Below are 21,499 nucleotides of genomic sequence, written 5' to 3' on the forward strand. Positions count from 1 at the left end.
CAACGATTCTTTGTGGACAAGCGGCTTCTTCTAATTCATTCAATATGTGTCTACATTTCATCTTATTATACTATAGCTACAGATTTCTTCCTCCTCTTCTTCTCTTCTAACCATTACTGTAATCTTTCTTCGTCTATTTCTTCAGATCAGCCACACCTTTCTGGATCTCATCAGCTCCATTGGCAGCTACACCAGCTGGTCTTTCACCTCCTGCTGTACGAGTTTGGGGTTGACTAGCTGGATCTCTACCTGCGACTTGTTCACCGACGTTGTCAATGAAAGAATTGGCGTTACCTCGGATCGCTTCGCCTGCTCCTGTATTACCGGACATTATTGATCGGTGATCAGTATTGCATATTCAGCATGATGTCGAATGACAATTTTTTAAACTAACCGTGAAATACTATTCGAACGAGAATAGAGATGAGATTTTAGTACACTCCTTTCGTGAATTAGGTCATTGACATGAATACTCACCATTCCATCCTCCTTTCACTTTATCTCCAAGTGCTAAAACATCATCAGCTTTCTCGTTTCTTTTGCGATTGATCTTACCTGAGTCTCATTCATACTCACTTTGACCAGCATTGGCTCCTGCACTTCCATCAGCTTGCGTACCTGGAACGACGGTGTGTTTAGGCTCAGCTGTGGTAGTCGTAGTATTGTTGTATGACATTTCGCTTGGTATGGTATGCTTGCGTCTTCAGTTTATGTTGCTAAGACCCGTTGTTGTCTGATGATAGTAATGTGTGATATATCAAGTGTGGAAAAGAGATACGAAGGCTGATGGAACATCACCTAAATAGGAAAGGAAAAAAGTTCAGCTAGCGAGGTCTTGACGTCATAGTGTTTTGGAAGGACAAACAACTTCGAATGGAAGGTGGATGTGTATATGAAAAGAGTCATTGCAAGAGGACAGCGTCAGGTGCATACAATATGGTTATACCTCATGAGAACCATCACTGATGATCCCAAATTGTCGATGCAACAATGGTGTGAGGAAATCAAATAGTAATCCAAAAGGTACGAACGGGTAAATCATCGCAAATGATGTATTTGTGGAATTGTTTATTCGAAAATATACGCTTCTCTCTTTTATCCTTTTTTGATACTGAACTTCACCATGCCAAGGATCGAATTAGCACCATCACCTTCTATTCCTCTTCATTCGTTGGAAGCGTTACAATCTGATGCGTTGCTTCCAATATGTAAAGCATGCGGGACGCAATATTCTGCATCCTCGCCTATAATCGAAAAGAATTGCTTGATATGTGAAGATCCAAGACAATACGTTCCTTCAACAGGACAAGAATGGTCTTCATTAGCTGAATTAGCTGAATCGGATATACAGAAACAGAATGATAAAGAGAGTGAGAAAAGAAAGAATTATTTGATAGAGGACGATGAAGACGGTAGAATCAAAATGATAGCTTGTGATCCCTCTTTTGGGATAAATCAAACTCGTGAGTAAACCGCACGTGAGGGATCAAATTTCCTTGTCCATGATCTCATTACCTGTTGGAAAGCGAGGGCCGTGGAGAAAACTATGACTGGGCACTGTGACGCTGATCTGAACCACGCCTTTGTCATTTAATTAGCGATCTTAATCGAAACTTCGGAAGGATCTTACATATGGGATTGTGCTTCATTCATCTCTTTACCTCTAGTAGGCCATCTCACTACTCTCTCAAAACCTTTGAGAGCAATTGCTATATCTCATCCTCATGTGAGTTTTATCGCTGTTATTTCACGTTAATCCTTGACATTTGCTTCCTGCTGACACGTTTATCATTGCATTTTACAGTTCTTCACTACATCTCTGACATGGTCAAGGGCCCTCAAAGTTCCATTATATCTTTGTGAGGATGACAGAGAGTGGTTTCAGCGTTCAGGAGACATAACACATGATGATCAAGTGATATGGTGGAAGGGGGAGCAAGAATTGGGAAAGGGAGTCAAAGTGATTCAGTGTGGTGGGTGCGTAAATACTCTTGTCTTGCCCCTTCTTTTCCTCACCTAATCAAATCTTTTGGCGTCCTTCCATATTCCATGTCTTTGAAACCTGGAAATGACACTGGCTGTTGGCTTTTGGCTTTATACTGAATCAATGGTGATTAGACATTTCCCAGGATCATCGATACTTTACTGGGATAGATTAGGAGAACCCGCACCTCCCAAAGACGATTTACCTACAAAACCAACACCGGTGTCTGGAATCATATTCACAGCTGATACATTGATGGTTCAACCTACTCAGCGAAGCTTTTCTTTCCTTTGGTCCGTCCCAAACTTAGTAAGTTGCCTACTTTCCCTGAATACATACCAAACTCGTATACCAGTATCTTCAAACTCTTCCTTTGGACAGATACCTTCTCGAGGATGGTCTTCTAGGATAAAGTGGCTAAAGATACATATCGCAATGTCATAGATCCCTCTTCGACCACAAGCGATACTATCGATCCAAGAACGATTGAAATATCTTTCTTTCACTCAAGCAACTTCGTCTTGGCCCAACAGATGGATCAGAGAAGACGCAAAGAAAGTTCTAGACGAGAGTGTCACTGCATACTTGGCGGCTGAAGGATGGAGGGTCGATGAGGGGAGATTGGTTGAGCTATTGACATAATTTCTGCAGGAAAACGAAATGATGAAGACCAACCAGGCATTTGAGCGCTCGTATGACTATCGTTGTATATATGTATGGGAATGGAACGTATGTATGTATGAACACGACTGCAGTGATCTCTCTGACACTCTTTGACCCGTATCAGATGTCTGCATCGAAACTAGCTTATTAGGCTTGAGCAGTGATGCGAAAGAACTCAATCGCAAACATGATCGGGAATCAGAAATGAATCGACATATGGCCTGCTTACAGTTGTATCGTGGAATCTCCTGTGTAATGCTACTTGTTCAATGAATATCGAAGAGGATGCCATTGTCCATTCGGGATGGATGAGTTATCGCAAATCAGAGTCATAAGTGCGTCGATTGGTCTCTAATAAAAGGTAGTCACTAAATGCCTAATCACGGCCGCCGGAGGGCCACCGGATGGGCGCCCGGTATGGTGCAGACACGCAGAAACTCCAGTTGTTTCCTTATTTAGCCCGATTTTGACTACTCGTAGTTATTCTTGGCGTTCTTATCAGGACTTATAACAAGTCTAATTCTAACCAAAAGAAGCTTGTTTCGGTATCGTTTTTGTGTTTTTTTTTTGGTTGTTTTCTTTACTTTCTTTGGACTTTACCCCTCATTTCCAAATGCAACGCAAATACCCCTTTACAGCCTTTTCCGATTGAAAGGATGGAATTCCTTTACCTGGTTCGGCCATCTATCTCAGATCTAATGCGAAACCACCGAGAAGCGATACTAGGATTGACAATGTAGTCAGAGGACGAAAACACTACTATAAATAAAGCCTTGGTGAGATGAAGAACGAAGTTTTAGAACCCCAAGGAAAATCGCAAATCTTACATCTACAACTTTATTGAAATAAGCATATATATAAAATGGTCAAAACAATCCTCATTACAGGTGCAACAGGTCAACAAGGTGGTGCCGCTATTCGAGTGAGTTCAGCCCTTCTACTATAGAAGAACATGTAGACTATGATTATCTGGCTAAACTATAACTATCATCATCATCCTAGTCTCTAGTCGACTATAACTCTCAGCATACAGATAACCAATATCAAATCTTAGCATTAACCAGAAATCCATCTTCTGATTCTGCCAAAGCTATCTCCACTCTAGCCAATGTAGAATTAGTTCAAGGGGATTTGGATGATGCGGAGTCCACAGCAAAGGTCTTCGAGGACCAGAAAACTAAGAACGGCATTTTTGGTATCTTCGTAGTCTTAGAGGCTCTCACCGGTAAAGAAGTCGAGCAAGGTAAGTTGATCTTTTTGAACCTACAATACTCCCAGCACTATCTGATGATCGACGATTTGTAGGCAAGCGTCTCGTTGACTTGGCAATCAAGTATGAGGTGAAACGCTTCGTGTACAGCGGAGCAGATTATTCGGGACTTGCTCCTAGTCCTGTACCTCAGTGAGTAGCCAAAATCATTCTATATCATCCATTTCATCGCCGGAAGGGAGACGATGTTGATGAGCGGGTGATAGTTTTGAGAGTAAACGACAGATTGAAGAATATTTGATTTCTACTTCTTCTGGTAAAGATTTAGATTGGACCATTTTCAGACCAGCAGGTTTCCTAGAAAATCTATATATGCCAGGATATTCAATGGTAGTAGCAGCCTTATTAAATCCAGAAATCAAATTCCCTTATGTTGGAACAAGTGATATTGGTCGAGCAGCCGCTGAAGTACTCGTATCTTCCAACAACGAGAACACGTTCAAAGGAAAGAAGATTCATATTGCTGGTTGTTCTTATTACCTCAAAGATTTCCTTGAAATCCTTTCAAAATTCGGCTTCCCAGTGGCTGGAATGACAAAAGAACAAGTTTGGCCAATGATACCTGATGCGGGCAAAATATCTTTCGATGTAAGTGTTTTATTCCTTGTACTTAATTGGTCAGTATACGATCACTAATTAAATTGTTAATTTAGACATACAACAAGTATGGCGCGGAGGGTACTCCTGAAGAAACCAAACAGTATTTCCCATGGGTAAAAGACTTAGAAGAATGGCTAAAAACAGAATACAAGCCCAAAGGTGCTCCCAGTGTACAGGCGTAAGTTGTATGTCAAGTCCGGCATGCAATGCAGCTTCGTCAGATGCTATTCACATGTAACCAATCACAAAAAATCTTGTTTTTTTTGTTGAAATGTGATTGCGCGCGCACGTACTACTTAAAGTTTTCATAGTCTGTTTATCTCTCTTTCTCTCTTTTTCGTATGCAACTCGTACACTATTCAACATTTTTCTGGCTGTAGCTCGGTATGTATACTGTAAGCGGAATAGATGCGTTGAACTCACTGAGTGCAGAGGGATGCAGCTACCTTTTCGGATCCCAACTCTCTTTCAATCAGAGCCGCAAGGTATAATCCCTTTTACCTCCTACCCTTCGCTTTAGTAGCTGGAAAATCTCACCCCATCTGGTGTGCATAGCTGTGAAGTCTAAGATGACATCCACTGAGGAGACAATTCACGCCCCCATATCATCACTCGATCTTCCCAATTGTTCTTGCATTTGCATTTGTGCATTTCAAGTATAATCGATCATGTGACAATGACTTCTCCGCACAGGTAGTAAGTTGGACGAAAGTAGCAATGCGTACTTGGCTGCTGAAAGATGGGAAAATCGATGAAGGAACGAGGAGTGAACGATAATCGAGACATTGGAATATGCCAAAGTTGATACCAGATTGGTAAAACTCGTGAATGATATGGGAAGGACAGATTATATCATATTTAAACTCTTTGAACAACATCCACGTCGTATAGATATATCAAGACATGAGAGAAAAGCATTGACTTGACCCCTTTGATGATTAATCACTCTGAGCGACGGGATAATACCCGATAGGACAGTGCCCGATCGTTTGTCGGACATTGACCGAAAGAGTAATGACAAAAATTAATGTGCTACTGTTGATACATTCGTTGTACTCGCCGCCGGTCACAGGGTTACTCGATGTCCGGATTATGGTCCCAGCAGACTCCTACGGCTGGCCACTATAATAGAGACAGTGGTCATATACGTGACGCATTGCGTGCTGTTTCATGGGCCCGCAGGCCTTCCGTCAGCTCACCAGATGTCCGCCGGCCACGTCAATATATTCATGACCCCACAAAGCTTGTGTCGTAAACCAGACCGGGTGGAATATAAGGCCTGAATGCGACGAACGAATACGAAGATCAAAGCCAGACCTCATTCTTCCCATCATACTCTCAGATTTAACTAAGTAAACGGAGCAACGAGTATGGTTAAAACAATTCTTGTGACGGGCGCAACGGGTCATCAAGGTGGTGCCACCGTGACAGTGAGTCCCGAGCCTTCAGTCATCAATCTATATACAGATCTAGTTTCGAGATCTGCAATGCTAGATTAGGACTTGCACTGACCCAACGACTTTTCATTAGGCTCTGGTCGACTACAACTCGAAGAACGTGGACGACCAATATCACATTCTAGCATTGACTCGAAACCCAACTTCTGATTCTGCTGTGGCCCTCTCAGGTCTACCTAATGTGGAAGTAGTACAAGGAGAGCTTGCGGATAATCAATCTATCGCCAAGATCTTTGATGATCAAAGCAAAAATGGGATTTATGGCGTATTTGTCGTTTTAGATCCTTTCGGTGGCGATGAACTTGCACAAGGTGAGTAGATCTCACACGTGCTATTGGTATTCACCATATTTGTATCAAGAGAGCTGACCAGCTATTTTAGGGAAACTCCTTGTTGATTTGGCCATAAGTCATAAAGTGAAACGAATCGTTTATAGCGGAGCAGATTTATCTGGGTTGAGTCCCACTCCCGTACCTCAGTGAGCGCATTCAGGTCCAGCTGGTCCAGCCACCAACAAATGAGGTCTATACCTGCCCTATGCCTAGGCTGCCTTTCAACGTAGCGACATGACTGATGGGTTGATTTCTGATAGTTTCGAGACTAAACGACAAATCGAAGAATATCTGATTTCTTCTTCCTCAGGGAAAAATCATATCAGTTGGACCATTTTCCGTCCAGGAGGATTTTTAGAGAATTTCTACATTCCAGGCTATTCTCTTGTTGTAGCTGCTCTGCTAAATCCTGATATACAATTCCCGTTAATCGGAACCGGAGATATCGGTCGAGCTACGGCTGAAATTCTAGTTTCATCTGATGAAGATAATGAGAAATTCAAGGGAAAGAAAATACATCTTGCAGGTAGTGCTTATCCCCTCAAAGGCCTCCTTGAGATCCTCAAGAAGTTTGGATTTCCTGTTGAGGGTTTGACAAGGGAACAAGCTTATGGGGGGTTACCTGAACCTGCCAAAGTCGCTTTCAATGTGAGTCCATCACACTTGTCATGTTACTGCCAAGTAGTCTCTCATCATACGGCACAACGGCTGATCGCATGGCAAATGGGCTCTCAGACATACAATGAATTTGGCGCAGAAGGTACTCCAGAAGAGACTAAGAAATACTTCCCATGGGTGAAAGACCTGGAGGAATGGTTGAAAACGGAATATCAGTCAGACAAGGTTACTAAATCATATGGGGCAGCCAAATGATTGCCGATGCCGCCGTGTAGCTCTTATTGTTCGCGCAGTGTGCCAACAATGATTCACTCCATTCCGTAGATAGTAGATCAGATAAAAGAGTAGTACAAAATGCAAATAGAGGTATAAAAACATGCTCAGTAGTCATCTATAGCAGGGGTTAAAGGAAATTCTACATCACGCGTTCAGCTTCACTATGTATAGATAAATTAGGTCGCACTTCACAAAACATCATCTAGATCCAGAGAGGTACAACTGTCGATTCGAACCCTTCCAATCTAGCCACTTCTTGCAGTTCTAGTCCATCCTCTCCTGCTCTTTCTAAAACCACAACCCTACCCGTATCTCTAGCGGTCGCAATCACGTATCTTCCACTTTCGTCTTGTTCAACTGCTCTAATGTGTTTACCTATTCCTCCGATCCACCCTCTAGGAGCTCTCACAACGTCCGCACCGTCTGTCTGAGATACGGAGAACAAGGCCATTGTATCTTCTTCGAATGGTGAATCTCGATTGGACAAGATGAGTAGCATCCTTCCTTCGGGCTTGATTGGAGGTAGAAGTATGATTTCGGCTCCTCCAGTGTCCCTACGTCGTCCATCATCATCAGGGGGCAGAATGGAATATCGTTTGACCAATTTCGATTCTCCGGAAGATGGAAGTGTATGTATGGTCAAAACACCTCCAACTTCATTGAGGGTGTACACGTGTGATCCTACATGAATCCATCCACAAGATCGTTATCAGTGTTCCATTGACTTCACCAGATAACGCGCGTACGTGTACGTGTGCGTAGGAAAGATCAGTGACACTTACCTGAAGGATGAACAACGAGATGTCTTGGACCATCTCCATCTTCAAAACCATCTTCAATCGCACCAGTCATGTTGAGCTTCTTAGCTTCGGTATCCCACTTCCATCTCCATATTTTGTTAGCTCCAAGATCAGGTACCAGTATTTCTCCATTATGAAGGACCACTTGATGCATATGAGCAGCCTCTTGACGCCAATGTTTCATAGGTGTATAAGTCCCTTTATAGATCCTATCCAGAGTAGGAGCGGAAGCAGCGAATAATCCATCTGCTCCAAGAGGAAGTACGGTAACACTACCACTCCGATACTGCTCTCACGATCAGCGCTCAGAAAGTCCACAGAAAGGTTTTCTCCAATAGACTTACATGAGCAATGACGACTTCTGAACCATCAGGTAAAATAGCAAAATGTGTTGGTCCTTCACCACCTGTATCTGCTTCCGCTAAACGCTCGAGTTTACCATCCTTTCCAGCAAGTTTATAAACAAACAGCTTATTATCCACCCATCCATTCGCAAGGATGAGCTCGGGATGTAATCTGAATGGAATTGTCAGTCAAAAGTAGATTTGGAGGATTTTCTGTTAAAGTAGCACGTACGGGTGTCTGATTAACCAACTTGGTTGAGCTGGAAGGTTGGTAGTACTGACTCCTTTCTTGAGAGTTCGAGTTTCCGGATCAAATAAAACCGAGTGTATCGACGTTGCATGCGTACCCAATAATATTAATCGTTCAGAAGTGCTCATGATGTATGACCTGAACTTGAACACAGCAATGCTACTGAAAAGTGATTTCAGGTAAATAGCTTAACGCTAAGACATCTCTACGTTATATGTTAATCCCGGTAATGTTCGGGTATCCACCTGAGTTGAACGATGAGGATGGATGCTTTTCGTTTCACTGTACAATAATACCCTAGCTTACTTCCTTGACAATCGCGGTAGATACTCGTAGTATTTGCAGTAGCCCTTGGCATCGTTTCACGTCTAACATGCCCTCGGGTCTGTCTTGATAAATATGTCATCTCGCCCCGGCTTTCCTTCTCTCAATTCTTACCCTAAAAAAGACGTGAAGGGGTGTGAGATGCCGGTAACCGGTAAGACCGGGCCGTGTGGACTTTCCGCACCGGCGGTGACATCTGCAGATGTTACTGTAAAACTATTCATGGGATGCATTTTCATCTAAATGTGTAGTTGATCATCTTTGTTGTCATTACTATCATTACCAGATACAATCTCAAACAAACGTACAGCTATCTCATTACCCTAATTTGAACAACTCATCAGCCAACATGCCTGTCGAAAGCTTCCCCCCTATCTCTGTCGGTCTTATGGGTACCGTAAGTCTCCATCCCTCGAGTCGACCACATTTTGTGTACTCAGAGAGACTACAAGCTGACATTGGGACAGGGAGAGTATACCACCGGTATCACTCCTAGTGGTCAATCCAAGTCAGACAAGAAAGTGAGTAGACCTTCGTAGCCCATTCTAGACCTGAGCCAGACTGACTTTCATTTTCAAGATTGGTGTTGTCGGTATCACTATGTTTGACCTCAGACGAAGAGGAAAGGTTTCTGAGTGAGTCAACGGATAGAAACGAGCATTGAAACGTCCACTAACCGATTGAGCAACTACAGTATCGTTATGGCTGGTACAAATGGTGGAAAGGTAAGCCTTGATTACCTCAATAGTGCCTAGTAGTACACAGTAACTGAATTGCTTTCGGGTAGTTCCCTGAAATCCAACAACATTTCCAAAAGAATATTGGAGATGTCTACAAGGGACTTGATCTCAGTTTCCGTGGTTTCCCAGAAGGCAATCTTCGAAATGCTGAAGCCTGTACGTATGCGTCCATCCCCAAAATCCTGTGTGAAGGTTAGAAGCTAAATTCTCCTTTGCGCTTGTTTCCCATTGTGGTGCATACATAGACAAGGAAGCTCTTCGAGCTCTTCCCAAAGGTTCGGCGGTCATCATCTTCACTCCTGACAGCACACATTTCCCAATTGCTTCAGAGGCTTTGAACCTTGGTCACCACGTATTGGTCACCAAACCTGCCACTCAAAAACTCGAGGATCACATCAAATTGATTGAACTGGCAGAAGAGAAAGGGTTGGTATGCTTCGTAGAACAGTGAGTACAATCCATAGAAATCCTGAATCGACCGAGACTGATGTCAAATGCAATAAAATAGTCACAAGCGATTCGAGTGAGTACATCAATAAGCTGATCTTGTAAACAAGAAACTAATTCGATCCGCAGTCCCGCTTACAACGATGCTCGAGCACGAGCCCAAAAGCTCGGTGAATTCAACTTCTACAACTCTTGTAAGTCTAATCTCGAATGCCGGTTTCCGCACTTGCGGCTCTATGCTGATTCTTATACTCGTAGACATGTCACAACCTAAGATGCAACTTGAAACATTCAGGTCATGGGCAGGTATCGACTCTGATATCTCCTACTACCTTAACTCTCACCACATCGATGTCAGTGCCAATCCATACATCTTTGATCCTCTGTACTTGGACGCTGATGAACCTTTATTGTAGATCCACTGTTGGATGGTTGAAGGTCGATATAAACCCACCAAAGTAACCGCTTCTGCTTCCACCGGTATCGCTACTTCTATGGGCTGTGACCCTAGAACTGAAGATACTATCACCCTTCTTGTAGACTGGGAAAACATTGAGACCCCTACTCAAAGAGGTACCGCTGTCTACACTGCTTCGTAAGTCAGCTTTGTGTATCCATATCCAGTAGTCACTCGTAGCTGACGGTAGCCTTGTTGAAAGATGGGCTGCCCCATTGAAGGCTGGTGTTCACTCAGAACAAAGATTCCATTACATGGCCGCAAAGGTAAGTTGCCTCAAAGACAAGTAAATGTCCCTGGGCTGGGCTAATGATAATTGCAAAAAAAAGGGTGAAGTCCGAGTAGACCAAGCTCACAGAGGATACAGCATTGTAGAAGACGATATTGGCAAACTTGATGTAAGTGACGTTGGCAACTGTATGATGTTATTTTCAAAGGCTGATTGCCGAGACGAAATAGTACAACCCCTTCTACGTCAAGTATAGTCCCGATGAAGATGGTTTCTTTGACGGTCAAAAAGGTTACGGATACGTCTCTTTGGAGAAATTCATTGGTAAGCCTGAAATGAAATTCATATGACGTTGGTCGACGCATTGCTTATAATCTGGGTGTAGATGCCGCTCAAAAAGTTTCAGCTGGTAAATCAAAAGCTTCCGACTATGAAGGAAAGGGTCTTCCAACAGTCAGAGCAACGTGAGTTTTCATTCCTCTGTCCCTCTCTTCAATCAGACCGATTCTAGGTTTTCAAGTTACTACAAAATGGCTGACATGCGTACACTCTAGTGTCCTCACAACGGCTATCATCCACGCTGGACGTATCTCACTCGACGAAAAGCGAGCCGTAGGTATCACCGAAGAAGGCGGTAAGCTCAGATTGGTATAAACACTTCAAAAGAATGAGTGGATAAGTCATAAGTCACTGGGGATCTGCGTTGATTGAGTAAACAAGTCCACAGTCAGGTGATATATGCATTAGATTTGTGATCATGTCATGTTTCTGTCCATAACTTCTTTGGGGCAGATACTCGTCCAACCGAAAGTCCAACGCGTTGTTTCCATTCAAAGAACCACTGATTACGAGAATGCTTGATTTTGCTATAACCGGTTGCTCACCTCGCTTGTTTACGTCGTGCTAGTTTTGCATTATTTGAATAACTCAGAGGTATGGAAGGAGTTCATATTTAATGTATCAGCCCTCCATCACTTGTCATTGGGGCTGCAGTATAAATACCAAGTGGATACATACGGACACTAAACCTGCTTGAACCGATTTACACCCCTCATACTTACTCGACACAGTTGATTTTCTTTTCCGTAACCATATCTTGTCCTCGTTCCTGAAACCGATATCACCCTGCAGCGTCGTACTTTCCTCGATTCAGCCATGCAGTCTGCCGATTCCTGTAAGTTTGACGGAGTCGAACCTCCAGTTGAATTCGCTTGGTCCATCTGCTTTCGCTAATGATTAGTCAATGATCCTACAGTTGATTCACCTGATTGGTGGCGTCAAGCTGTCATTTATCAGATATACCCACGGTCATTTTGTGATTCCAATGGAGACGGTCTTGGTGATCTAAAAGGTATAACCTCCAAAGTGCCTTATATAGCTTCTTTGGGTATTGACGCAGTTTGGTTGAGTCCCTTCTATCCGTCAGCACTAAAAGATGGTGGATGTAAGCATCTTCCTTTGCTTCTACGAATTCCTGACGCTGATAGGAAGAGTGTCGAAGACGATGTATCAGACTACAGAAATGTCGACCCGCGTATTGGAACACTCGAAGATTTCGATGAGATGGTCATTGCTTTACATAAAGTGGATATCAAGGTCATGGTAGATATCGTACCCAACCATTCAAGTGATGAACATCCTTGGTTCCAAGATGCCTTGAGAGCTGGCAAAGGTTCAAAGGAGAGGGAGAGGTATATCTTCAGGGATGGTAAGTGTTTTGATCCAGGTTACCAAGGTGACCAAGTAGCGACAGCATTGCACAGACGCTGTGATGAGTTGAGTTGTGGAGGATCTGTCTGTTCGCTGATAACAAATGTTATTCGCAGGTCTGGGAGCAGACAACGAAATCCCGCCAACAGATTGGCAATGTGCGTTTGGAGGACCCTCATGGACTAAATCCGGATGTCAAGACGGGCAATGGTATTATCACATGTTTGATTCTTCTCAACCTGATTGGAATTGGGATAATCCTGAAATCAAACAAGATTTTTTGGCAACATTGAGATTTTGGGCAGACAAAGGTGTATCGGGATTTAGGATTGATGTTGCTCATGCTTTAGTAAAAGACTTCAGTGATCCCTTACCTAATTGGGAAGAATTAGTCAAGATAAGAGAAAAGAAATTGGAGAATGGTAATAAACATATCACTCATCCTTATATGGATAGAGATGAAGTTCAAGAAATATATAAGGATTGGAGAAGATTATTTCAGGAATATGATCCACCCTTATTGTGAGTGTTTAGTGTCTTCAGAGTTCAGACGGTTTTGCTGTCTCGCAAACGTCGGTTCCCTGAAAACGACCGATTCGTGCCAGGCTAATAACGTTCAAAGTGCTGTTGCGGAATGCTGGGTGGCACCAGATCGAAAGCCCCTGTATGCATCTTCACAAGGATTAGGTCAAGCATTCTCATTTGATATCATGCTGTGTAATTTCTCCGCATCGGAATTTAAGGATTGTATCACCAATTCCTTGAGAGATAGTAAAGAAGCTAAAAGTAGTACTACTTGGGTATTATCAAATCATGATGTGAGTGTGAAAACAGATCGAACACAGAATAAATAAATCTGCCTGTAAGCTTACTTGCTCGCGATAGGAAATCCGACATGTTACACGATATGCTTTGCCAGATGTTCCAAACGCTGGATATCCAGATTTTGATGAAGCATTTAACGCTTATAAACTATCTAAATTCCAAGATCCACCTATCGATATACCTCGAGGAACTAGAAGAGCCAAAGCCGCTACGTTAATGATATTAGGATTACCAGGATCGACTTACATTTATCAGTAAGCGATTCCTTCAATCTTCTTGATTTCGTTGAGCTTGGATGCCCAAATACGAATTAACGTTTTTCTCAACTTAGAGGCGAAGAATTGGGGCTACCAGAGGTGATAGAGATACCTGATTCACAAAGACAGGATCCACATTTCCATCGTACTCATGGTGAATGTATTGGAAGAGACGGATGTAGAGTTCCTTTACCATGGTCGTCAACTTCCAGAAATCTTGGATTCGGTGATTCTAAAGAACCCCATCTGCCACAACCGAAATGGATGAAAGATTATTCTGTAGACCTACAAGAATTGAACTCAGGTAGTGTACTCAATTTATATCGAGAAGCGTTACATCTCAGAAAAGATCTATTACCAGTGAGCAATGAAGAGGATTTAGAATGGATCGACCATGAAAATCAGAATGTCATGTACTTTAAACGATCTGGCGGATGGGAAATTCTGATGAATGCAGGAAAAGATCCGATTGTCTTACCTCACGGGAGGAAGGTGATCCTGCGGTCAGACGTTTCAGATGATCATGAAATAATCAATGGTGAAACTACTGTGTGGTTGTCAGTTTGAATGAAACTATTGTGACCAGGCATTAGTGCAAGAATTTGTATGTAGAATATTGTATCGACGACTGCCATGGATATTGAACACCAGGTGCATGCTGCAGTACAATCATCTAAGCCTTCCAATATTCGCTCAGTGTTAACCCTGGAAATAGAGACCAGAATGCATAATTCATTCTTCTCTCCCCCACCTCTTTCAGTATACATTACATACCTACTCCCTAAGTCTAAATACCTGAATTGATGGAAAAAAACTGAAAATCTATTTCTGAAGGACGCACCATCCGCGCGTCAATTTAACTTTAAGATCCTTGATGTGATGTGCTATGTGCGTTTGGCGCTTTTGATTTAGCTTGAATGTCGCACAATGAGTATATGTTCTTTAATGAAATGCTGGAAAACGAAATAATCGAGAGATATAACGCGAAAGAAGAGAAAGGAATGACAATGCAAAAAGAGAGATAATGGAAAGAGTATCGTGAAAGTAAGAGGGATCATGATATCGATTAAAACACCGGAATCCCCTGTCTTAAGCAGGGAAGACCACCAAATATTACCTGGATGTAGTTCGGGAGATCACAGTACGCGAATTCTCCCGGATTGGTGGAGACTAAAAGAAGACTAGGACAAATATACATAAAAAGTATCCGAACGAACATAAAATACGCCAATGTACCGTGCATGAATGAGAGAGGGAAGAAGGGTCAAGAACCGTGAAAATAAGGAATGATGAATTCGTCGCCTGGGTAGGTACCAGAGAACGATTTGACGACGGGACGTGAGACGGCTTGGCTTTACTGGCCAAAGTTGAAGCCACCTTGAGGTGCGGCGACTGTAAACGGCAAGACCGATCAGTTATCGTAAATCCAAGAGTAAGTAGATCGCAACATACCATCTGATTGGAAGGCATATTGACCTGAAGCATCAACAGAGGGAGCAGCAGCATCGGCTTCTTCTTCGTCCTCATCGGGGAAGAATTCTGGTTTCCAAGATCAGCAAAGGGGTGTACAATGACTGATCAGCGAGGGCTAAAATGACTCACTATCCATAATGTAGAAACATTTCTTGTAGATATCCAAGTTCTCGTGATGTTGCAAGTTGTGGATGTTGACCATACCACCAGCTTCTTCAATGTACTGAGCATATTTGTTGACGCCACCGGGACCCTGGGCTTCCTTATCAACTTCACCGACCTTTAAGATGTTCTCAAGACCGTCGAGAGCCACTTGTATGATTTTGTTGTCCATAGAGGTGAGGAGGTCACACATTGGTTTGATACAGCCTTGAGTAACGAGGTATCGAATTTGATTAGGCTCTTGAAGACCACCTGATGTCGCATTAGAGATTGCCCAACAAGCTTCTTTCTTTGTCTTGAAGTCTGCATTAGCCAGGATATTGACAAGGGGAGGAACAATGTTGCTATATATGCCCAACCGCTGTCAGCTCCTGACACAGTGCGCGGACGTGAATTGACTTACGCATCGATGATTGCCTGAATCTGCATGGGAGAGCCAGCAGTGATATTTGAGATGGTCCAACATGCTTCTTTCCTAATGCCTTCTTTTGGTGACGAAAGCAAGCTAAGGAGGGCAGGGAGAGCTCCCGAAGAGATAACAACTTGAGTTTGGAGGTCATCACCAGTAACAATGTTACCGACTGAACGAAGAGCAGGGGTCTGGACGGCAGTAGAGGGGTGCCTGTCGCAGTGCTATTAGCCAACTGTCTCGTCTTTCTTGATGAATCCGCTTACATGAGCAAATCTACCAATCGTCTGCAGACACCACTCTCGATCACAGCTTGGATCTTCTCATTGGAACCGTCGGAAAGGTACGAGATAGCCCAGCATGCATCAATGAGGACCTCATCATCAAGGGAGTAGATGAGCTTGGTGAGGACGGTAAGGGCGGGAGAGATCTGGACAGTGTGATTAGTTAATTGTTTGTGAGCCGACTGTCCGGCTGACTCACGAGTTCCCACTCCGGTTGAGGGCTCTTTCCTCGGCAGAAATTACTCAATGTCCAAGTAGCGTTTCTAAGCATTGAAAGCTTGTGGTTCTCATTAAGGAGCATGAGAAGAGGTTGAAGAGCACCTTGATGAAGAACATGATCTCGACATTTGGGAGAATCACCAGCGATATTACCGAGAGCCCAGACACTGAGGGATAAAGGTTGTTAGTATTTCGCCTGCATGAACACACTTTGTTGATCGACAACTCACGCTTGTTCTCTGACATCGAGAACGCTGGAGGAAAGAAGGCGAATGAAGTACGGGACAGCACCGGCTTGAATGACGACTTGGGTGTGTTCAGAGGTTCCAGATGCGATGTCTTAAAGCGATATCAGCAAGGGACATACTGGTACAAGTTATGCTCAACTCACTGGTCAAAGCCCAAGCAGCTTCGAACTGAAATGACAAGTTAACTTCTGCTCGATTTGTTTCGCGTATACTCCCCTCGTTCAACTCACCTGGATCATGGTGTTGTTACTTGTCAAAAACTCTACAAATCGAGGGATCACGCCGCATTGAATGACTCTGTCTATAGGTGGGTTCTTCTCTTTGGACAAAAGCCTGAGGTTAACACAAACTATGGTCAGCTCATACCCTTTCTGTCTCCCATTGTTTTTGATCATCTCATCCGAGATACCGTGAATTCTGTGTTTACAGTCATAAGCAATCGCTATAACTCACTTCCTGAACTTTGTTGTAGCATCCAGTTGAGCTTCTTGGTCATCACTGTAGACTGCTTGGAGCATTCCTGGAAGAGTATCGGCGAGTGAACCAACATCAACTCCGGTATCATCATCCGATTCAATCCCATCATCGCCTGAAACCGGTTGCAGATTACGTCTCTTGGCAATTGATTCTTCTCGCTGCGTGTCGTCATTGAATCAGTCTATGCTTACAGTATAGATCATATCCGAGTGTTCCCTGCTCGAGCGCTGAAAGATGACGGGAAGAAGGGAAATCGGGGGAAAAACGAGATCAACATACCTTTTGCTTTCTAATTTCAACTTGTTGTTCCTCTCTTCGTCGTCGGAGCTATGTGGAGAACATTCGTCAGCATTTATAGCAACATGAACAGTACGTGTCAAGAGAGTCCACAGCGGTGGGTTGGCATATAAGTTGGGTGGCCAAAACAACCCTTCATTCAGAAGCGTTGAATGCAGATAGATCCTCACCTCTTGCGCTGAGAAAGAAGCTTTTCCTTTGAAATTGTTTCTTCTGTGATCGAGGTTACGAGCTTCCATTTTGTCTATGTTTTGATGTCTAGGGTTTCTTAAATGGAGAAGGTATATGCAAAGAACAGGTTGGAATGGAACGTATAAGAGAATGACACAAGATTAATGCAAAAGTCGCGACGAGACCAGACACCAAACAGTTGGAAAAGGAAACCAAAGAAAAACAGCAACATATTAAGACCAAAAAAGGAAAAAAAGCCTTCACAACACCATACAAACAAAGTGGGGGTGATATTTACATCTCATCTCTTGACACGTCGGTTACGTAATACCCATCATCACTCGACGTCACTAGACCAAAACACATCTATTCTTAGGTCCATTGACCGAAGAGTACAGGTATACATAATAGTATTGCTCGACAAGAGGTATCAGCGAACTCTTGGACAGCAGCCTGTTTTGCACTAGGTAAATATGGGAGAATCATCTCGAAAAGATCGTCCTCGATCAAGGTCACCCGCAGGACGACATCGCGACAAGGATAAGCGAGATCGTTCTCCCGCATCAAAACGTGAAAAACACAGTCACAATCATCGATCATCTCGGCATGACGACGATGAAGATCGACATAGGAGGCACCGAAAGGATAAGGAAAGAGAACGAGATGAGACTGAAGAAGAGAGGAAGGAGCGAAAAAGAGCGAAGAAGGACAAAAAGCGATCAGAAAAAGGGATAGATACAGTAGATGACGATTATGACGAATCTATGTGGGTTGAGAAAGGTGCGGAGGATACGGTGAGAACATCTTTCTTTGAGCTTTAAGCGCATCGTTCAGCTAATACTTCTTCTGATAGGCAGTAGCAAATATTCCTACCTCAGACTCCCTATCCTTACAGTCCAACCCGTCAGATCCCAAGCCGAAAGTACCGTTACCAGGGACCACTTCTACCGGTACCCAAGGCAGAGAAAGGGATTCATGGATGCTCGAACCTCTGGATGGCACAACTTCAACCATGCCGGCTTTCAGTAACAACATCCCTCGAAGTGCAGGAAGAGCTGCCCCAGCTGACAGTGGCGGTGAGACTGAAGGCTATGGCAATGAAATATCTACGAACAGGAATTTAGGTGGAGGAATGGATTTCTTCGAAGGATTAGGCACAGTACATGAGAGGAAAGATCCAAAGGCTGATTTGCCGGACCCTTCCAAGGTGAGCTGACTCACTATGCGGCAATGAAGCAGTTGCTGACAATCATGAAATAGCTCGTCGTGGACAAGCGGTTCGAGCTGAATACTCAGTTGCTGGAAGGGAAGAACGTTGACGAGTACGAAGTCAAAGGTAAGCTATATGGATGGGATGCAATTCAGATCAAAGCTGACTAAAGGTTCTCGTATTGACAGAAAAGAAAGCCACACCCGGTGGACCAGGATATCAATGGAGAATGATGAAATTGAAACGGTTGTTTGAACAAGCAGATGAACAGTATGTTAAGATCTGCGCACCACGACCATTCACCGAAACATAGGCTAATGATTCCGTGAAGAGGACGGGAAGTTGAAGATGTAGCTTTGGAACGATATGGCAATCTAGAGGAATTCCAAGCAGCCGTCGAAGAACGTCGTATCGTAGAAGAAAGAGAGTCGAGACGTAAAACGCGTCGTGGTCCAGGAGGGTCTGATGGATTCTCAACTCCCGGAGGAGGATCGTCGGGTATGCGAACACCAGATACCAGTGGAAGAAGATTCATGTTCACCAACCCTTCTGGTGGGGATGACTTTGGCACCAGTAGGCCAAGCTCAAGGGCAGGGTTCAGACGGCCCGGCGAGGAGAATGACTTCCAGACTCCTTCTGGAAGAGTCGATGATCTACGTCGTGCAGAAAGCTTTGGTACACCTGGACCTACAAGGGCAAGCGGTTTAGGAACTGCACCAAGGGTTTCTACACCTATCCCAAGCGTTTTCACTCCTACCACACTCACTCGCTCAGGCTCAGGATATCCATTCAACACTCAATCCCAAGCGGGACAGATGCAAAACCCTGATCCAACATCTTCCAAACCACCTTTAACGACTGAACAACTAAACAAGCTACAAGCCAAAGTCATAAGAGCGAAACTCATGGACGATCCAAACGCCCTTTCTTTGGAAGAAGAATACGAAAATGAACGCATCAAGTCGGAGAAAGCTGGTGAGAACGGCGGGATGTGGGAAGGCAGTGGCAATGAGAATGGCTTGCAAGGACAACTTGGTAGGACTGACGAGAAAGGGAACAGAGTAGAAGTTCAGGTTCTTCCTACCCTCGACGGTAGAGGAAAACTATATGACGTAGGGACTGGTCAAGTGGATGATCCCAGTCAACAGCCGGGTAACAGAAGGAAAAAGGTCGAAAAGGTAAGCTTCTCAAGATTATACTAACATGATTTCTGTTAACTAACATTCGTGAGCAGTTCGAAACAAGAGACAAGGAAGGAAATATCCTTCGTTATAATGCAGACGACGATAACCAATCCCTAGGTGAGCTCGTTCGTCAGGAGAAATTCGGCGCTGGGTCGCAGGATCAGAAGAACATGGATGCGGAAATGGCAGCTGCAATAAGCCGAGATGCCAAATTTGCAGTGAGTAGTCAAGTTTCTGTCTATCAGTATACACACGATATTGACCCAGCGTATAGTCTGATGTGGATTACATGGATGACAACGTGGAGAAACTGGCAAGAAGGAAGATGAAAAGCGATGCCATGAAACGTGCTTTTGCTATCAACGGTAAGTAAAGCGATTTACGAACTATTGGAAGGAGGGTGTTTGGTAATCCTCTTGCATCTACGATAGACTATGCTCGTACGAAGAAAGCATTAGATTCGTGTCCATTCTGTTATCAAGATGACCGACCTCCCCTCGCTGCCGTTGTCGCGTTAGGTACTAGAACGTACATGTGTTGTACGCAATATGAAGAATTGGTATCTGGACATTGCTTAATTGTACCACTTCAGCACCATCTAAGTACGTTGGAGATGGAAGATGAGGATTGGGACGAAGTCAAGGTGAGTGTCCTCGTTTCATTACAACCTTGTGCAACGTCTTACTGATCCTTGCGAATCTGTGCCTATAGAACTTCATGAAATGTTTGATGCGGATGCACGCTCAAACGAATCACGGAGTAATCTTCTTCGAAACTGTTCTATCATTTAAACATCAGAAACATACTTGTATTGAAGCTATACCAGTACCATTCGAGACTTTTCAGGATCTACCTGCTTACTTTAGAGAGTCAATCTTATCTTCAGAAGGGGAATGGACGCAACATAAGAAGATTATCGATTTCTCTTCGAGACCAGGTGGATTTAGGAGAATGATGGTTCCGAATTTACCTTATTTCATGGTTCAATGGGATTATAAAGGTGAAAAGGGATATGGTCATGTGATTGAAGGTGTTGGTGAATCTGGTACAGGTGCAGGCGGAGGTCAAGACGAGGAGGCCGAAGGCGATGTCGGTGGTGCGGGAAGTAAAGAAGATGAGTTCCCAAGGTGAGTCAGATATCGCTCCAGTCTATCAACCCCTCTGAACTCAAGAAGAGCAGCATATATAAATGTACTGACGGATATTGTACTGGATCAAAATAGATATTTCGCAGCAGAAGTAATAGGTAATATACTAGGATTGGAACCTCGTAAATGGAGAAAACCTAGAAAAATGGATCACAACATGAATAAAGAAAGAGCAAGACAATTAGGACAGAAATTCCAACCTTTCAACTGGACTGTTGGACAGGGTGTTTAACCGAGATTTGTGTTATACAAATGACACATATGCATCTTGACAACAACATCATTAAAGAACAGATGGATATAGTCGTCTGTGCTTCCACATATAAGACTATGACTACATTTTCTATCTCGTTAAGCATACGATAAACAAATACTGGTAATTCCCCAAGCCAACATCTGCAGCGCTGTTTCGGCAAAAGCCATAATTACTTTTTCTTGAGCAGTGTACGTAACTGCTGCCGTATTTCTCGGCAAAACTTTTGACAATCGGTGTACATTCCCGCGGACGTAAAGGCCCAAAAAAATCGGTGATGAGGGCGACGATGTCATCGTTGACAAGACGTCAATTAGCGTTTGTCGATTTTGGGTAATCTTCGGTAATGCTGCGCCTGCTACTGATCTTGTTGTACTAGTA

The 21,499-nt window shown here is 43.5% G+C and overlaps 9 protein-coding genes across 9 annotated transcripts; 6 read left to right on the forward strand and 3 right to left on the reverse strand.

Moving 5' to 3' along the window:
• Positions 1-133: 133 nt before the first annotated feature.
• On the reverse strand, positions 134-676 carry IL334_000806 (uncharacterized protein; the record flags this gene model as incomplete). Its single annotated transcript, XM_062932569.1, has 3 exons — positions 134-315; positions 478-510; positions 577-676. 3 exons carry the CDS (start codon positions 674-676, stop codon positions 134-136), a joined length of 315 nt encoding a protein of 104 aa, XP_062788620.1.
• A 447-nt stretch (positions 677-1,123) lies between these two features.
• Positions 1,124-2,626, forward strand: IL334_000807 (uncharacterized protein; the record flags this gene model as incomplete). The annotated part of the gene is made up of 5 exons (XM_062932570.1): positions 1,124-1,463; positions 1,599-1,726; positions 1,805-1,977; positions 2,119-2,293; positions 2,429-2,626. The coding sequence occupies 5 exons, from the start codon at positions 1,124-1,126 to the stop codon at positions 2,624-2,626; spliced, it is 1,014 nt and encodes a 337-aa protein (XP_062788621.1).
• Positions 2,627-3,509: 883 nt separating this feature from the next.
• IL334_000808 (uncharacterized protein) lies at positions 3,510-4,699 on the forward strand (the record flags this gene model as incomplete). Its single annotated transcript, XM_062932571.1, has 5 exons — positions 3,510-3,569; positions 3,650-3,890; positions 3,953-4,049; positions 4,124-4,505; positions 4,571-4,699. 5 exons carry the CDS (start codon positions 3,510-3,512, stop codon positions 4,697-4,699), a joined length of 909 nt encoding a protein of 302 aa, XP_062788622.1.
• A 1,188-nt stretch (positions 4,700-5,887) lies between these two features.
• Positions 5,888-7,179, forward strand: IL334_000809 (uncharacterized protein; the record flags this gene model as incomplete). Its single annotated transcript, XM_062932572.1, has 5 exons — positions 5,888-5,947; positions 6,048-6,285; positions 6,356-6,452; positions 6,567-6,954; positions 7,042-7,179. The coding sequence occupies 5 exons, from the start codon at positions 5,888-5,890 to the stop codon at positions 7,177-7,179; spliced, it is 921 nt and encodes a 306-aa protein (XP_062788623.1).
• A 223-nt stretch (positions 7,180-7,402) lies between these two features.
• IL334_000810 (uncharacterized protein) lies at positions 7,403-8,722 on the reverse strand (the record flags this gene model as incomplete). Its single annotated transcript, XM_062932573.1, has 4 exons — positions 7,403-7,881; positions 7,983-8,286; positions 8,345-8,516; positions 8,577-8,722. The coding sequence occupies 4 exons, from the start codon at positions 8,720-8,722 to the stop codon at positions 7,403-7,405; spliced, it is 1,101 nt and encodes a 366-aa protein (XP_062788624.1).
• A 545-nt stretch (positions 8,723-9,267) lies between these two features.
• Positions 9,268-11,445, forward strand: IL334_000811 (uncharacterized protein; the record flags this gene model as incomplete). The annotated part of the gene is made up of 15 exons (XM_062932574.1): positions 9,268-9,315; positions 9,386-9,439; positions 9,498-9,553; positions 9,613-9,643; positions 9,706-9,814; positions 9,904-10,105; positions 10,167-10,181; positions 10,235-10,299; positions 10,364-10,458; positions 10,522-10,700; positions 10,765-10,828; positions 10,892-10,960; positions 11,022-11,115; positions 11,177-11,255; positions 11,346-11,445. 15 exons carry the CDS (start codon positions 9,268-9,270, stop codon positions 11,443-11,445), a joined length of 1,260 nt encoding a protein of 419 aa, XP_062788625.1.
• A 501-nt stretch (positions 11,446-11,946) lies between these two features.
• IL334_000812 (uncharacterized protein) lies at positions 11,947-14,150 on the forward strand (the record flags this gene model as incomplete). The annotated part of the gene is made up of 7 exons (XM_062932575.1): positions 11,947-11,965; positions 12,047-12,235; positions 12,293-12,499; positions 12,618-13,023; positions 13,124-13,319; positions 13,387-13,580; positions 13,658-14,150. The coding sequence occupies 7 exons, from the start codon at positions 11,947-11,949 to the stop codon at positions 14,148-14,150; spliced, it is 1,704 nt and encodes a 567-aa protein (XP_062788626.1).
• A 787-nt stretch (positions 14,151-14,937) lies between these two features.
• On the reverse strand, positions 14,938-17,391 carry IL334_000813 (uncharacterized protein; the record flags this gene model as incomplete). Its single annotated transcript, XM_062932576.1, has 12 exons — positions 14,938-14,975; positions 15,036-15,122; positions 15,186-15,562; positions 15,622-15,840; positions 15,894-16,057; positions 16,111-16,297; positions 16,361-16,469; positions 16,522-16,546; positions 16,609-16,711; positions 16,832-17,013; positions 17,135-17,182; positions 17,323-17,391. The coding sequence occupies 12 exons, from the start codon at positions 17,389-17,391 to the stop codon at positions 14,938-14,940; spliced, it is 1,608 nt and encodes a 535-aa protein (XP_062788627.1).
• Positions 17,392-17,796: 405 nt separating this feature from the next.
• IL334_000814 (uncharacterized protein) lies at positions 17,797-21,097 on the forward strand (the record flags this gene model as incomplete). The annotated part of the gene is made up of 10 exons (XM_062932577.1): positions 17,797-18,117; positions 18,177-18,530; positions 18,584-18,659; positions 18,722-18,803; positions 18,865-19,711; positions 19,768-19,935; positions 19,992-20,082; positions 20,149-20,360; positions 20,429-20,844; positions 20,941-21,097. 10 exons carry the CDS (start codon positions 17,797-17,799, stop codon positions 21,095-21,097), a joined length of 2,724 nt encoding a protein of 907 aa, XP_062788628.1.
• Positions 21,098-21,499: the final 402 nt, after the last annotated feature.

Source organism: Kwoniella shivajii, chromosome 1, assembly GCF_035658355.1.
Source record: "Kwoniella shivajii chromosome 1, complete sequence".
In the NCBI taxonomy this organism is placed as follows: domain Eukaryota; kingdom Fungi; phylum Basidiomycota; class Tremellomycetes; order Tremellales; family Cryptococcaceae; genus Kwoniella; species Kwoniella shivajii.